General features: G+C 38.7%; 1 protein-coding gene across 3 annotated transcripts in view; it reads right to left on the bottom strand.

Annotated features, from left to right (window-relative positions):
• Positions 1-12,431: 12,431 nt before the first annotated feature.
• Positions 12,432-18,783, bottom strand: part of LOC119650461 (protein draper) — a 28,479-nt gene continuing 22,127 nt past the window's right edge. For all 3 annotated transcript variants that reach the window (XM_038053321.1, XM_038053322.1, XM_038053324.1), the window contains one exon: positions 12,432-13,467. In XM_038053321.1, the coding sequence (XP_037909249.1) occupies positions 13,250-13,467 (218 nt within the window). In that variant the 3' untranslated portion in view covers positions 12,432-13,249. The remainder of the gene's footprint in view (positions 13,468-18,783) is intronic.

Genomic DNA, 18,783 nt, shown 5'->3' with positions numbered 1-18,783 from the left:
TAGGCAACGAAAGCATATCTGTTAACAGTGCCAATCCGTCGAGGGATATCAATTTGGGCGCCACCGTCCGCAGAATCCACGCTCCCTATATATACTCGTATAAATTTATCAATTCCTTCGATGCTCTGGCCATTAATGCAGGCAGAAAGAGTGCAATGACCGGTAAGACTGAGAATCTGGGTTTTGTTATTTTTTGTCTTCAGTCCAACTCTATTCAAAGTCATTTGGCCCAAGTTCATGGCGCGGTGAGCGAGCAAACAGGTGTCATCAACGTGGTCGAAGTATTTGAGGAAAGATGTCATAGTCCATGGAACTCTTCAACATTCTCCGGACAAGGCAGCATGAAGAACATCACCGATAAAATAAGAGCCTTCAGTTAAGTGCTGTGAGTTAGGGCTTAAGTATATACTCAAAGTCTTGTCTGATTGTCATAAGAGGCAAATGTTGAAACTTCATTACTACCGAAACGTTAGCAACGCCTCGGATAGGAACTGACCTCAAGGTTACGACCTTCGGCTATCAAAAACGGACTATGATTGATTTCTGGAATGTTCGCACGGTCCTCAATGGCGGTACGAGGTTCGTCGGAATACTTGCTTTCCCCAAGTCGAACGGGGATTCCAATGATTTAAGCTTGACATTCTGGGCCTAAGTGAAGTAGGATGATGGGACCCTCGAGAGTACTCCTCTCCCTCTTGCCGGGGAACCGCCTTCCAAAGTCGTGAAATTAGCCCTCGACTACTCCTTGAGACGCCAAGCTGTTACACGGCCATTCAGAATGTAGTGACTCTTCCCATCTCCTCTCTCAAACGGGCTTGGGTCATTTATAGCGGAGTCCTTTACTTGCTGATGAGTTAATCGCTAATCCTTTGTGCAACCCAAACAGAGAAAAAAAAAGCTGACTGACGGTTTATAAATTGCATGAAAGTCACAAGTATTTGGGTAGAAAACATTTACGAAATCGATAGATAATACAGTTAAGCGCTTATCGATGACGTTAGAAGAAATCCTAAAAGGCAAGGAATCAAATTCTTTGATTTCTCACTCAGACCGTTGTGGCCCATTGTACTCGACTATCCCGCCTTAAGGAATATCCCGGATTCGTTTATTTATCGCGAGATTTCCGATAGTGGATGTGTTGGTACTCGTTGCAACTGGAACGCCTCAGCGTCAAAGAACTGATGTCTGATGGGTCCATAGGCAGGACCTTCACATAGAAAATGTTCCGTGGTTTCCGTTTCCTCATTAGAGGAGGGGCACGTATCATCTTGTACAAATCCTATTCTGAACATAAGTCTCAGCTAGTGAATTATGGCTTGTCAGAATGTCTACATGCAAATTTCCTTGCTTTTCGACAAGATAAACTTTGGGGTATGCAGATTAGATCCTGACAGCAAAAGTTTGGTATGTCTAGCAGCATGTAGATCCTCCCACCTGTCATTGTGGGAAGCTTGTCCTCAGTTTATGAAGACAACCTTAACCAATGCTACCTGATATTCCAATTGCTGGTTCCGGTCCCGGCATGGCGGAGATTGAACACTCTTGTGCTAAGGCATCCAAGATTTCATTTTCCTCTATACGATTGTGATCAGGTACCCCGAGTCTTTCCACCGTATTGAATCTAGAGATAGAGTTCAAATGGTTTCTGCATTCCTGAACGATTTTCGAGGTGAATAAGGACTACTCAACGCCCTCAGCACAGCCTAGCTATCGTTGCAGATCGCGATGCGCTAGTTATATTACTCGTATAATATATAACTTATTCTTCTCAATACATGGTTTATCAAACGGTAGTTTTATCTTCCATTTTATCGTGGGAACAGTAGATGCAAATCGATTATATATAAGACACAGCCTTTGTTTCACCGTCACAAGCAGCAAAGTTGTTCCATGGCAGACTATTACGCCTCAACATCGGCCGTTGATGGCTATCCTGTGAATCAGTTTAGTTTAGAGTTCGCAAAAAAAAGAAGTAACCTTAAACACATTATACTATGCGGAAAGAAACCAAAAGGACGATTCACACACCTATGTAACCCTCGAGGTCACCAAGCCAGGCAAGCGGTTCCTCAACCAAGATACTTGATTTTGGAATGACAATGTTCAAATGAAAGTCCTAGAGAAGAAACAGCTTTATCATAAATTTCTCGTCAATAAAACACTGGTCAATTGACAAATTTACAAGAATACCAACCAGGAAGCAAAGCCATCGTGTTTACCCGGGCGCTCCAGCGGGACGCCGACTTATCAAAAGCCAACACTAACTCACACAAGATAACGAACACTGTTGGTGTGTTAATGGCAAAAACAGTAACTTGGTTACCGATGGGCTAGCCGCGCCGGACAGATGGCGGAAATATATCGAACAGGTGGCAGTAGGAGAATTTGCTCATCGACCGCTTGATAGTAGTATTTTGAACTCACAGCTCCTCGATGGGAATTCAATTCTTCGTTACGATCGCGGTGTGCAGATTTCGGGTAAACTCACATGTTCAGGTGGTTTAGTTCCTGTAAAACAGCATATCCTTTTGTCCCTATCACCTTGTTAAAGTCCCTACCAGCTATGAGGCAATCATCGCTCGCATTTCATTATCGAACTACGTACCCTTCATTACTACATGTGTATATTCCCTATGTTCTCCTCCAGCTTGTCCAGTGTAAGAATTGTTTGATGCGCTTGCGAACATTTCTTCAACCAAATATCAAGAATAATCATTCATCCTCTGCCGTAACTTCAATTTTCCTTCAATTGAGTGGTCTATCTCTGCCGATGCTGAGAGAGATAATAAATAGAATTGGAGTTACTTCATTATATTAAATCTTACCTGATTTCTCTTCGTCACAAATCCCACGACAGGCGTTCAGTATGGATAAAAAATAAATGATGGCGTCATTGATGCCAGATCTGGATGCAATCTCGAGGCTTTTAAATCCCCATCCAGCGAATCAAGCCACCATTGTTTTGCCCTGCCTTTTGGTCATTTACCATCGACTTCGATGTTCAGACCAATCTTGGCAAGTGAATTCTCGTTAGCACGAACTGCGTGACCATACCATCGAAGATGCCTCTGTCGATCTTCGTCTCCATTACCGCAAGACGCCGTTCATTTTGTTTTATAGTCAGCCAACACTTAGAACCATAGAGGGCGACAGGACAGACGACATTGCGGTAAATTTTAGATTTGAGACGTTCGTTGATACGTCGATCACAGAGAACACCAGTTGTGGAATGCCACTTCATCCAGGTTGCGTTAATGCGTGAAGCAATTTCATAACGCAGTTCTCCATTGGCTGATACCGTTGACCCGAGGTATTTAAATCGGTCAGTTCTGGGCAGATCACTGCCGCTGACAGTGATTGTGCCTGTTTCTTGGGGATCGGTCGTCAATAATTCAGTTTTGTTTAGATTCAATCTGAGACCATGTTGCATGAGGCGATCATTCCATTTTTGAACAAGTTGCTCGAGAGATGCTAGGAAAACATCATCTGCATAAAGCAGTGTATAGGGCGCAGGACGTTGGATATCCCGTGTGACGGTGTCTACAACAAGAACAAAAAGGAGTAGTGAGAGGGCGCTTCCTTGATGAACACCAACAGAGACACGAAGCGGTTTTGATACACCCGCCATACTTCGAACTTTACTTTTCGGATGGTGGTAGAGCAATTGAACCCAGCGCACGAGTTCTTCTGGCACTAAGTGTTGTCGTAAAGTATACCAGATGAGTTCTTCAAAGTATGGGAACGTAACCGGATCGGACGGTTTCAATAAAGAACGACAGTACATTATTGACACCGCTATTAGAAATGGGTATAATTCTCAGACCATTGAGAAAGTGATTAGAAGGAAAGTCAGGCAACACACTACGCATGCCTATACAACGTTATTTTCGCAGCAGAAGGAGGCAACCACCAGACGAATAAGTAGCCCATACTCCTACCTATTCAACAACATCAGGAATTGGGCAAAAAAAGTACCAACTGGAAATTGTAGGTTCATCCATCTTGCCATTCAACGCGATAACCTTGAGCTCTTGAGGCATACAAACCGAACGACAACCTTGGACCCTTGGGAAAGTCTAGAAATTCTGAGAGCAGACGTGACGCGGTTATTAAATACAGATTCCGGTAATTAATAGATAATTAAGTTAATAATTTAATGTTTTTTCTTTTTTCTTTTTTGGTAAAAGTAATTTGGGTAATTAGTGTTTTTAGTATAAATAGAACCATAGAATCGCAATTGTTTTCATTAGCTTTGTACTGATGAAGGGAGTAAGTTGCTCCCGAGATATATATATATACATAATAAAATAAAATTGTAGTTTGGAGTAAGCTACTGGTCTATCAATTTAAGAGTTGGTCCTCATGCATTTTTTTCCCCACCAAAAATAGTCATGTGGCGTATCAAATGAAAGGTCGATTAGTACTTTCCGAAGCTGACATTTGTTAGAAAGGCGGGGAGCTCGGGTGGTCGAAAGGGATCATTAATTTAACGGGGCCATTCTCAAAAACTGCCAAACCCAAAAATCTGATAAAAAATAGAGGCTGCCACTATATAGTGCCTAGGCTCCGAAATACCTTCTATACCGTTATCCCTTCAAATAAAGTTAATAATAGTATATTACTATAATTTTCAGTAATTGGCTGTAAAACCCCCTTAAGTTCATCCTAGCACCACGAAATTTTGCAGTAGGTAAAAACTTTCAAACTGCTAGATAATCCACATAAATGTTTTTGCAATTTGTTTTGTTAACTTCGATTTATTAGATGACACCATTAATTCTTCACTGTCATCGGTTTTTAATTTAATTACTATCGGTTCATAAGAGCAGTTGAAAAAGTTAAATTAGCAGAAAAAAATTAACAATAAATTCGGCTGCCATTTTAGAATCGCTCACTTAGGTGTTACTATTACTTACTAAACTCATCATAACATCATCATCATAACAAGCATAACTTGGAAGTAATTAGAACAGCGATTATTTCATATCATTATATCATAATTTTTGAATTATTACTAGTTGAGTAATTAGAATTCATCATCATCATCGGCAACAACCGGTATCCGATCTAGGCCTGCCTTAATAAGGAACTCCAGACATCCCGGTTTTGCGCCGAGGTCCACCAATTCGATATCCCTAAAAGCTGTCTGGCGTCCTAGCCTACGCCATCGCTCCATCTTAGGCAAGGTCTGCCTCGTCTTCTTTTTCTACCTATAGACTTTCTGGGATAGATCATCCTCATCCATACGGAATTTAGAATTACATGGCCGTTTGTCCCATTGTTTTGAAACATCCTGTATAATGAAACAAATGATATTCAGAAGGAAACAGCATTTAACGATATGGCAGCTGAGCTCTGGCAAGCTTGGACCCAACACCTTGGCTCAGTGGGTTCTTTAATCGGATTAATCACGACATCGTTCAAATAACCGTAAATCAAGCCGGGCCCGCCACGAACTGTGAAACTACTGATGCAATACACACGATTACTCATATGGCAATTCCGTGAGAAACATTAATCTCCATACATTGTATTTCGGGATCTAGGCAAAGCTCTGACCGCATGCTACATGTAAACTAATCTGGTATGCTTTGCGGTAATACCTCATGCCAGAAAAATTGCTACGCTGGGCTAATTAAAAAATAAAGTTCGTGATGTGACAGGGATTATCAAAACTGTCACATAGGACATCAAACATGCAGCGCTCCATACGATATTTTCATAGCGCATAGAGTTGATCTTGAGCAACTTTATAAACAAGTCGGGAAATCGGAAGCTTGACGCTTCAGGTATAAAAGGTTTTGTGTTTCCCTATGTGAGGAGCATAACGTAGTTCTCCATTGGCTTATAGCATTGACCCGAGATATTTAAATCGCTCAGTTCTGGGCAGGTTACCACCATTGCCAGAACTCAGCGATTTAAATATCTGGAGGGGCAGATTACTGCCATTGAAAGAACTGAGCGATTTAAATATCTCGAGTCAATGCTACCAGCCCATGGAGAACTGCGTAATGAAATGTTTCAAGCATTAACTCCACCTGGATGAAGTGACATTCCGCAACTGGTGTTCTTTGTGATCGACGTATCAGCGCACGTCCCAAATCTAAAATTTACTGCAATGTCGTCCGTCTGTCGCTCTCTATAGTTTGAGTATTGGCCGACTATAAAGGACAATGAACGGCGTCTTGCGGTAATGGGAACGAAAATGTTGCATTGCACTGGTGGCGTGACACGTTTTGATCACGTCTGAAATGAGACGATGCACCGATCGTGGAAAAACTGTAAGAGAGGCGTTTTCGATAGTGTGGTCACGTAGTTCATGCTAACGAGAATTCAACAACCAGTATTGGCCAGAACATCGAAGTCAATGGTAAGCAAACAAAAAGCCGGCCAAAACAATGGTCGCATGATACACTTGATGGGGATTTGAAGGTCTCGCGATTAGATCCTGATCAGGCATTTGATAAAACAAAATGACGAAACCGATCACGACGAGTCGACCCCGCTTGTGAACTGAAAGCTGAAGAAAAAGAAGAAGATGTGAGGAGCGATGAGCCTGACAGTTCCGTGCCACATAGTTAAAAATTCTATTGGCATCTATTTTTTAGAAAGTAATTTAAATAAATCATTTGATGGAAAGCCCTGTATTGAAATAGTCAACCTCATACGCTTCACACTCTGAGTTTAATATTATTAGCAAATGCCAACAATTTAATCAACATCAAATATAAACAAGTCGGGAAACCGGAAGCTAGACGCTTCAGGTATAAAAGGTTTTGTTTATTTCTTTTATGAAGAGATTTGGGTGTGCATTTGTCTCATTAGAATGTAGCACGTAAAATATGCATATATTATGTGAAAATAGCCACTTTTAAGTGATATTGACATTCATAGTCTCGAATTTGCAGAGAAGCGACAGTTTTGACTTAGTATTACTTTGTTAGTAATAGTGCGATTTTCACCAAATTTGGCAGGATCATGCTCTGTGCTGTAGCCTATATTGTTGCAAAATTTTGTGATTCTAGGGTGAACTTAAGGGGGGTTTTCCTGTCAATTACTAAAAATTATAGTAATGTACTATTATTAACTTTATTTGAACTGGCATCGGTATGGAGGGTATTTCGGAGCCTAGGCACCATATAGTGACAGCCTCCTGATTTTTTTCAGATTTTTGGGTTGGGTAGTTTCTGAGAATGGGTTCGTTAAAGAAATGACCACTTTCAACCCCCCGCACCCCCCACCTTTTCAACAAATGTCAAAACTAAGACTGGGTTCGAAAAGTACTAATCGAGACCTTTAATTTGATACCCCACATGACTATATTTGATGAAAAAAAAATTTACACCCTCCCTTTGCATGTATGGGGACCCCCCCTTAAATTCGACGTAAAAGGATGTAACTCACTATATGCATGAGCGTTCACAGTTCCCACCTTTCTACCAAATTTGGTGCCAATCGCTATAACCGTCTCCGAGAAAAATGCGTGTGACGGACAGACAGACAGACAGACAGACAGACAGACAGACAGACAGACAGTAAACCGATTTTAATAAGGTTTTGTTTTACAAACAAAACCTTAAAAAGGGCTAGGGAGAATTAGATTCTTCCTGAATGGAATTTTAATATTTCATTCGAATTTCAATTATTCTCGTTAATTATGACGTCAGCATCTTATTTGTATGGCTTAAGATCCTGTTAATTGGCACGAAATTGATAAGTTTGAATTGCTATAACTTTCCCAATAATAGTTGGATTTTCATGAAACTTGGCGTGTGTATGCACGAGGCTGTCCTCTATGTCGGTGCAAAATTTAGTACACTTAGGAGTAACTTAAGGGGAGTTTTTTAGTCTATTTCTAAAAGTTGATAATATACTATTAGTAAATTTTTTGAGCAGATACCGGAATAGGACATCTCTCGAAGATTAGATTTCACATAAGTGTTTTACACAAAATCTTAAAAAGTGCTGCAGATAAGTAGATTCTTCATAAATGCGACTTTAATATTTCACCCGAATGTCAATTATTCCGGGTAATTATGACGTCAGCATCCGATTTGCATGGCTTTGGAAGCAGTAAACTCGTGCGAAATTGCTAAGTTTGAACTGCTATAACTTTGGCGCTAATTGCCTGATTTCTATGAAATTTAGCGCATATACACGAAATATTGTCCTCTATGCTGGTACAGAATCCGGAAGTCCTAGAATGAATTTAAGGGGGGTTTTTCAGTAAATTTCTAAAAAGTAGTAATATACTATTAGTAAGTTTATTTGAGCAGATATCGGAATGGGACATATTTTGAGGCCTAGATTTCATCTAGGCGCACCACCCTGATTATTTTCGGATTTTTGGGTTGGGTAGTTTCCGAAAATGAGCCCTGTCTCACTTCAAATGCGTACATTTTGCCTCCTTACTCACGCACTTTGCAATTTATGCCAGAACTAATGTCAGTTTCGGAAAGTACAAATTGAGACCTTTCATTTGATACCCTACACACCTATATCCGGTGAAAAAAATTTTTGAATCCCCTCTTTGCATGTATGGGGAGCCCCCTTTAAACTCCACCTAAATTTATGCCACTCGCTGTATGCGTGGGATTTCATAGTTCCCATCTGTCCACCAAATTTCGTTCGGATCGGTTCAGCCGTTTTGGAGAAAAATGCGTGTGACAGACAGACAGACAGACAGACATTGAATCGATTTTAATAAGGTTTTGTTTTACACAAAACCTTAAAAATGGCACGATCGGCTCATGCAATACGGTCTCAGACTGAATCTGAATAAAGCAAAACCGATCCCTATGAAAGAGGCACTATTACCGTTAGTGGCAGTAAGCTGGCGAGAACTGAGTAAATTAAATATCTTGGATCTGTGCTATCACCTTGTCGCCCTCTATGGTTCGAGTACTGGACGACTATAAAAGATAATAAAGAACGCGTCGCGGTAATAGAGAAGAACATGTTGTGAAGAACCAGCTTGACATCTGAGATTCATTTCGGAGATCCCTCATATGACATCCGCACTTTTTCGAGGTGGCTTTCGTAGACCTCCCATACAAATTTTCCCATACAGACATATACTGGCTACTGGGGAGGAATTCTCAGCTGACCATCGACAACAAGCTGCTAATTTATAAGCAGATCGTAAGGCCTGTATGAACGTACGGTATCCAGCTGTGGGGCTGTGTCAAAGAATCAAATCTAAAGGTTCCCCAAACTTTCCAAAATAAAGTGCCTACAAGCATAGTAAACGCTCTCTGGTTCATTCGTCATGAGACTCTACATAGGGACCTGAGAGTACAGTTGGTTAGTGAGTAAAGATATGCTGAAGAACAGCAAGTTCCTCAGCGAAGCCAACCAAAGTGCTGGGGTGGACCACAAGGTATTCTGCCAATAAAAATGGAAGGTAAATATGCAAAGAAAGCTGCGAGATGAGAAAATCTCAGTCGTAGCTTGTCAAGAGGTAGTTTTAGGGGATAAAAATCCCACACTCTCAGGGATCGTGAATCCTGAGGTTAGTCTTTTGAAGATTTCCACCTCCTAAAAAAATAATGCTATATACGGTGTATCGTGAAATTCCGTATCCGCCTGCTACCTCTAATGCTGAAATTCCCTTTCTGAATCTTATTATAATCGCAGAGCGGATGTGAATGCTTAGTTCTCCGCTTATCACCATTTTTCATTTACCCTTGTATCCATAAAAATTTATTGAATGATATTATGACTATTAACTCATCATCATATTAGGAAAAACGTGCACTCTTGCTCTACTCACGTCACGTTTACCACTATATTGAAATTGTGGCGCGCCAGGATTCGTAGCATTCGAAATTTATTTCGAATGTTGCGAATGCGAACAAATAGATGGCGCGGAACACTCCACTTTTTAGAGCTCGCCACGGGAGTGGAGGACTAGCGATGAAATGTGCCATGAGTTTGGGGCAGAAAGAACCACATGGAGACGGATCGTTCTCTTCTGCCTCTAACCTTGTGATAGACGGTTGTCTTGCGGTGTAGCATTTATAAATTTCATTAAACTCTTTCGTTCCAATTAGTGGATTTTGATTTATAAATCATTCTGATCAAGCATTTACGGTCGTTTTTTATTCATTGTTTTAACAATTCTGCGCTCGATGTAAAAAGTGGAATTGTTGCAGTGAGGACTAGTTACGGAGCAAAAATAAATAGCTAAACTTACATTACCAATACAAAGTCAGCTAAAAAATAATTATGGGCGTGGCTAAAATAATTTCGTCACTCAATAAAACCGTTGGAACGCGAAACCAGGAAACTTATTATTTTCACATTTATTCAACACTTGTTCCTGGTATTCTTTATACTAACATGAAATGAAGAAAATCTCAAAAAATAAAAAATTAAAATTTGTGGAAAATATCGTATATTGACATAATTATGCCCACCTGTGTACATTTGTTGAGCTTTGATCCAACTTCTCCTATATGTTTGACGGAATGGTGAATCCTAAGAAGAGAGCATAAATACAGTTCTGTTTAGAACACATATAGCTATGGCCCGAACTAGAGCGAATGGGATGAGTTGAAAATAAATTTGGTATATTTTAAAAAATTGAATTTCTTAATTGCTCCTCAATTTTCTTAAAGAAAATATTGAAAACAAGCCGGGAAACCGGAACCTGGACGCTTCAGGTATGAAAGGTTTTGTGTACTTCTTTTATAAAGACATTTGAGTGTATATTTGTCCCATTAGTACGTAGCACGTAATATATGCATATGTTATGTGAGAATATCAACAATCAAGTGATAATGACTTTCAAAGTCTTGAATTTGCAAGCAATAATTTAGGCCTATTATAACTTTATTAGTAATAGTGCGATTTCGAAGAAACTTGGTAGGATCGTGTTCCATGTTATACCCTATATTGTTGCCAAATTTCGTGATGCTAGGGGGAACTTAAGGGGCGTTTTACACCCAATTACTAAAAATTATAGTAATATTCTATTATTTACTTTATTTGAATAGATATCGGTATGGAGAGTTTTTCGGAGTCTAGGCACTATATAGTGGCAGCCTCTTGATTTTTTCCAGGTTTTTGGGTGGGGTAGTTTTTGAGAATGGGTCCATTAAAGAAATGAGCAATTTCAACCCCCCACACTCCCCACCTTTCCAAGAAATGTCAAAACTAATGCCGGCTTCGGAAAGTATTAATCGAGATCTAACATTTGATACCCCATATGACTATATTTGATGAAAAAAACATTACACCCCCTTTTGCATGTATGGGGACCCCCCTAAAATTCAACGTAAAAATATGTAACTCGCTGTATGCGTAAGCGTTCACAGTTCTCACCTTTCCACCAAATTTGGTGTGAATCGCTATAACCATCTCCGAGAAAAAAGCATGTTTGTTATTAAAAGGGATTTCGGGCGATACTAATGAGTATTAGGATCAGTTTGAAAAAAAAAATAAAATGAATCCAGTAATGAGAATGAGAAGTTTTGAAAAACGTGGTTTCGAGATAAACACATTCAAAGTTTCAGAAGATGCTTGCTATTCGAAATTAAAAATCTTATTTTGTTTAAATGCGGTTTCATGAAAAATTTCGATGTCTCAAGTGATTAGAGCGCTGGGTTGTCGTAGCGGAAGGTCACGGTTCAAATCTCACTGGTGACAAATGTATTTGCTATCGTGAGTGGATGTCGGATGCCAGTGTCGACTCAGCGTTGAATGAGTACCTAAGTCAAATCAGGGTAATAATCTCAGGCGAGCGCAATGCCGATCACAACAAACTTCAAGGCCCTGATCAAACATGCATTGTTGCGCCAACCATTATTATTATTATTTGTGAAAAATTTGCTATTTTGTGTTTTCTTGTTAGTTGGTTACTCGTTCGATTTTCCCCTGACTTGCTTTCATAAAAAAGAAAATTACCAAAAAAAACTACTGCGTTTTTCGATTTGAAGTTTTGAGGATATATTTTACCGAATTAGCCAACAAAAGAAAACTGCAAAAATAACGCAACTCCTGTCTTTTTTTCTACGTAATTTTCTTTTACTTATGTATGTGTGTATAATAGCTTTTTGGAATCTCTCTGTTTATTGTACAATTCAATGAGATAAATATATGAACCATGCAAACAACAGGACCTGGCGTCATTGAAGCTGCAATGGAAAGCAAAGGACTGGGGCTCAACACTCTGAATCAATCATTTCTTCAATCCCGTTATTCAGTAGGGAGAACATTATTTAAGTGGCCAGGCCAAACGTCTCAATATGAACCCAGTTGAAAACCAGAAGTTTGGCGCACCAGGTATTGAAGGATTTGTGTATTTTCTACGAACGAATATTTAAGTGCGCATTTGCTCCACTTGCCATAGCTTGTAACCGAGAAAAATTACGAACCCCCACTGAGTGAATCGTCCCGCTATCAAAAAGAACAAAGCCTAAAGAAGAAGATTAAGATTATTGTCAAACTTTATTTCATTTCAATATAAAATAATAGAATCCTTAATTCTTATAAATTACAATTTAAAACTCGAATATTTATATTGTTAAACATACATTATTGCTTCGATTTTCTTCCTGATGGATGGTTTTAAAATTTGACCTAAAATTGTATATGATCTTTTATGTATGTCTGTTAGCATGAAATCACAGAGTTTTTCATTTACTAGATGAGTTTTGAAATATTAAAAATAGATCTTCAAGACATGATTAAAATCGTATAACCATATTTTCCGAGAATCTTGAGCAAAGTTTTAAAATGTCGAAAATTCCATTTTTAAAAATATTTAAAATTTACACAAATATAATTTATCAATTTCATTAGATGACATCTTATACTCTAAATACTTTCCTTTGATTGGGATTCTTTCTCTTTTTTCCTACAATATACATATTTATTCGAAATCGGTTTCAAATGCAAAAATATATATAATTTTGAATGTTTCAAGCAACCACTTTTATCCTACGACATGATGAACATTTTTCAGTAAAATTAACAATCACAACTTAGAAACATACAATTGTATAAAATATGACGTAGTTTCACACACTTTCGAAATGAGCAATTGACAAAACATTTGGCTTATTTTATGAATAATTTAAAACAGGATCGAACAACTCCATGTTCATAAGTGTTACTTTTAGCAAGGGGAAAGAAATGCACAAGTTTTCGATCATCGTAAATAATGAAGAAGTCGCTCGCACTCAGTATTCTTTCGAAAAAGCAGAAGATAAGTTCCAACATTTTGCTTCACCGTCTTCATCAGGTTTTAATCGTTCTTCTCTGGGTGAAACGGGGCTTCCTCATTTGAATTATCTGATCCGCCGCTGCAATTTTCTGTAGGCAAATCGATATTTTTCGGTTTGAAGAGAGTACTCGTTTTCTCGTCGTCCTCTCCTTTGATATTCAGTTTCAACTCATTCATTCGATGGTAATGAGGTTTGAAGGAGCTCCCAGGTCGAGAATAATCCAAATGATCGTATTCATCTGAAAGAACAAAAGTCCATTTTGTGAATGATTCTTGAAGAGGACAAAATATATTTTTTTCATCCGTATAAATTTAAACTCAAATGATGCATGCTTTTCTACTTTCTATATTTCCAACCGTTATACCCCTTTTGTACCACTGTTCAGATATGGGCATGAGTATGATCCATTATATGGATGAAAACCCCAAAAGGGAGTTTAGCCAGGTTTAGAAACCCTAAAAGGAACCGGCGCAGCGTAGGCAACAAAGGGATTCCATAAAGCGATTTGGTTTCCAGAAAGCACTTAATTCTAGTATTAGTGCAGGCGTAGATTGAAGGCTCTAAATTTACGTAAACACCTGTCCTGTGTCATCCGTGTACTTTGGCCTGAGGAAATTTAAAACGGAGAGCTGAGCCCACATGGGCCAGTTACCGATGGATGTGCTAATCAGCGTGCGGAAGTGGCTGTAGATAGGTCACACTTTAAGAAAGAGCAATAACTGCATTGCTGGCTATACTATGTTATACAACGGAATCCACTGTCCTAGAGTGGCCAGACTGCATCCTCGCCTAATTCTTTTCGTCTCAACAGTTATTGTAGAAATTTGAAATTTCACGGCCTACACAACTTGAAATTAGCTCAATTTTCGTGCGACCACTAGTGGGAGTAAAGGGGAGGAAGAGTGTGCATGTGCTCTTAGCAGAAATTCACTGGAAGCCTGGCGCTTCCGGTATAAAAGTTTTGTGTTCATCTTATGTAAGAAACTTTCTATGCACTGTTGAGGTTGCTGGGAGTCCAGAGTCTGCACCCACTTGGGGACGGACGGGATCACTTGGAAAGAAACTTACTTCCTATTTTGTAGTTCACGAACTCCTCTCTTTTGGGTTAAATACCCAAGTTTTCAAAAAAGAACGAAGAAGTTGACTGACGGTTTCATCCAGAGCAGAGGCAACTCATCAGACTGCCTCACCTCTGCCCTGGGAGCAGCGTGACTGAAAGTAACGGTCTGGATTTCTAACGGATTTCACTTGAATATAATTGGAACCCATTAGGTGTCTACGATTATATTTAAGTGGAGCGGTCACCCTCTGTCGTTACTTTCGGTCACGCTACCCCCACGGCAGAGGTGAGGCAGCGTCTGACAAGTTGCTTCTGCCTTGGCCGAAACCGTCAGTCAACTTTTTCGTTCTTTTCTATGCACGTTTTCCCATTCGTACAAAGCTAAAATTCAAAATAGTCCCTCATATATTTCCAGATGTGCAAAATATGCGCATGTGAAGTCATAAATATAGCTCATACTAAACGAGTTTCGCTTCACCCAAAACCTTAAGAAAAATGCAAACAAGTCGGGAAACCGGAAGCTCGGCGCTTCAGATATGAAAGGTTTTGTTTGCTTCTTCTGTGAGTATATTCAAGTGTAGAACTGTCCCATTTGTACGTAGCCCGTTATGTATATGCATTTAGCATGTCAGACTACTCACTTTAGTGTGATATTGATATTTAGTTCCAGTAAATTTACACGGTAAAGTCAACTTTGAGATACTGTAACTTTGTGAGTAATAGTATGATTTTGATTAAACTTGAAGATAATATGCTGGTGGTTTTTACTCAATTTTCCCAAATTTATGGAAATATACTATTATTAATTTAATTTGAGAATATATCGATATGGAGAGTATTTTGAGACCTGGATATCGGTTGTGTAGTTTCTGAGAATGGGTCCGTTAAAGAAATCATCACTTTCCACCCCTGCCACTCCCGCCTTTCTAACAAATGTCGAAACTAAGACCGGCTTCAAAAAGTACTAATCGAGACCTTTCATTTGATACCCCACATGACTATATTCGATGAAAAAAAATTTTACACCTCCTTTTGCATGTAGGGGACCCCCCTCCCCTAACCTCAACGTAGAAAGATATCACTCACTGCATGTCTGGGCGTTCACAGATCCCACCTTCTCACTAAATTTCGTTTCAATCGGTACAGCCATTTCTGAGAAAAGTGTGTGTGACAGACAGACAGACATTGAACCGGGGGGAAAGGGCAAATATCCCTTACCTCAGAATCTTGCCCGTTGAACGTTTAACCATTGTGATCTCGCGAAATCCACCCACCCACCATTCACCATCCACCAAACTTATCCTCAATGCTTTGAGTATTCGATCATCTTAGGTTGTGTGTATATGAAATTGATAATCATCGTTCTCTCCTTCTTCTTTAGGCAGTGTCCGATTCAGAAATATGATTAGCTCGTAATTGGTAATTTTCAGCTGGGAGCATTTTAAAGGAAGTTCCCAATAGCTCCCAATGTTTGGCTTATATACAGTGGCGGAAAAAAATATGGATGCTTTCCGTTAAAAAACGAATGTATATTTTTAATCTTTGTGTTATGTTATACAGGGTGCCTCGTTTATAATGGTGGGTAGTATCGCTTATTTGATAAAAATTGGACCATGGGATGGTCACTTTATCTTTTACCGTTGCAGAGTTAGAGCGTTTTCCGTGAATAGCGTCAAAAAGTTTGACATTCCCAGAAAAATCAAAAATTTAGAAATATTTCGTATTAAATACGCGAAAACGTGGCCTTGATATAAAGCAAATGTACTTAAATATGGTAGAAACCAATTTTCCTCAAACAAGTGATGCTATCCACCATTAAAATTTGTACCATCATAAACGGGACACTCTTTATCGGAGAAAAAACATACCCGAGTTATTTTCCTAGTTTATTGTTGATTCATTCTGTTGATAGAAAGTACTTGTCCGAGAAGATGAAGATCTTTATAGGTAAAGTGATGTAAAAAGTCCTAGTCAGAGAGCAGTTGCTAAAGAATTCGGCATCTCGCAATACGTTGCAAGAAAGGTAGCGGATATCCGTATTGTGTGAAAAGATCCGTTTAAAATGACGTCCTCATGGGCCGACCATTCGTGTCGTGTTGGGAGTCGAGACAGGTATGTTTTGCGATAAGATAATGAAATTTGTTTTTTGTCTTATTTATGTTATATTCTGTTGTTATACTATTTGTATAAGCATGCAAGACTATTCGACCAACTCGAAAGCCATTAACATTGGAAAAACTGTTATGCTAGGTAATGATTCGCGAAAGAGCACGTTGAATGGAGTGTCAAACGCTGGAGCGCCGTATCTTATGATTCGGCTAATCAAAATTTATTCTCTTTTCAAAAGAAAGGATTCGTCATGTTCGACTACCTTCTGGAAAACGTCAAGACGTGAAACAGCAAGTGCCGCGGTCAAACATGGAGGCGGACCTATGATGGTACTTTCTAGTTTTACTCGCGCGATAGAATTGGCTAAATGTCTAAGGTTGTGGTTTTAATGGCTGCAGCCAAATACTGTCATTTATTACCGGAATCTTTGCTTCCTTATTCTCACGACAGATTAGGGAGCGATTGGATTTTTAGACACGTCAATAATCCGAAACTTTCAATTCGAATGCCATTGAGTTGGCTGGACGACAATCAAATAAACGTCCTTCTATGACCTACACAAATCCCTCATTTGAACCCGATCGAACATCCGTGGGAAAATCGACAAAAAGGTCGGGGAACGTAATTACTAAAGAAAAGTGACCTACATACCGCCAATCAGTAAAAGTAGGCGAGAGTTCCAATGGACCTGATTTTTTGGTTTGTTGACTCTATGCTTCAGCGCTGTCATGCAGTTATTACTGTTGAATGATATGTGTTGTGTTTTGTTTTACACAAAACCTTCAAAAGTTAAAGGGAAAAAGCATTCTACTGCACTCAGTAAAGGGTATTATCTATAAAGGTATAACCCACAATTATTGCAAATTGGCTCTCAAACTGATTCAGAAAAATATGCAAGCACTCGACTTTACGAAATCACAGGCCGTGATAATTTATTTAGGACAGGCTAGAAGACGAAACGGAAATTTTAAGCTAATACATAAGAGGAATTTAAATAGATACTACTAAATATACCAGTCACTACGGATGATTTATGTCAAATAATTTTATTAAGACAATTAAAAAAAAAAGAAAAAAATCAAATATAAATCAAAGTAGTATTTAGCATCATTAATAATTGTGGCCAACGCATCCCAATCATCGGCAAATATTGCCGATTGTCCCAGGTCACTTATTCTTGAATCCAATGATCTCAGCGATGCCGGGAGTTGCCTAATTCGAAAGAACCTTGATATCCTTTCTAGGCGGCATTTAGTGGACAAAAATCGAAATATAGTTTGATGATTTTTTTACTATTTGATGTTAAAGGGACCTTAGACAATTGTTAAATCCGAATATACGATTGTTTACATATTTTACTAAGTTGGTAACAATGGCAAAAGTTAGGAATCATTCTTTTTTTAAATAATCGCTACATCAGTTGCACTTTATCTTTCATGTGAAAAGCCTCATACTTTGAATGAAAATCCGTCTCCGAATATGGAATATACTCGGCAGGATATGTACTTTCAAATAATATTTTCCAAATAAAATATTTCTGTCATTAAACTGGCCTCTAAAATTAAAATAATTACCATTATTGAAGCTTACAGCTTTGAAGAACCTTATAAAAAAATCTATAAATACCCTTTTGTAGTTTTTGCATATTTTAGTTTCCTTGTGTATACACTTTAATTTGTCATCTTAGCAAATGGTATATGCTAAGATGAAGGATAACAGAATAAGCATCGCACCGTTTATAGATAACTGTATTCGATATCGAATGTAGATGATTCAAGGGAAAAATTTCTAAGGGAATCAGTAATATAAGTAAGTTATTTTGCCTCAATTTTTATAAAAAATGGACGAAGTTAGCAAAAATGGCAGAAAATTTCAATTGTTTCTAATAGCTATGGTGGAATTGGTGGATAGGAGAACATCCAACCTGATTATTTATATTTTCTGTAAAATTTTAAATCTAAAGTTAATTTATTTACAATTATACAAATTTATATACATCAGTTCAAACTCTTAAATCCAATGAATTATATTTTCTGTGATGGAAAAGTTACAAACCTGTTCACCCGTGCTAATTAAAAATATTATAAATTTGTTTGCTGTGTGCATCACACGAAACACTAACGCTTAAAATTAACTCCAGATAGCAAAACCAAGGCAAATAAACCAAAACACGATCGATCGGCTTGCTAAATAAGTTTTGGATACTCTGGCTTCAAGGCCCCATTAGGTTAGAAGGAAATGAGGCAGCGAAAGGAAAGGAGCAGCCACACCGCTATACCAGCGAGAACCACTCTATGATTTGAAGTGGGTGAGTCATTCTGTTGCCTGATACGCTGATTACATCCTTTTACCCTCTCACCGGACCATGGACCTTGATGAAATGGC

Source organism: Hermetia illucens, chromosome 2 (assembly GCF_905115235.1).
Source record: "Hermetia illucens chromosome 2, iHerIll2.2.curated.20191125, whole genome shotgun sequence".
Lineage (NCBI taxonomy): Eukaryota > Metazoa > Arthropoda > Insecta > Diptera > Stratiomyidae > Hermetia > Hermetia illucens.
Note: the sequence above shows the minus strand (reverse complement) of the source record. Positions and strands in the feature narration are given on the sequence as shown.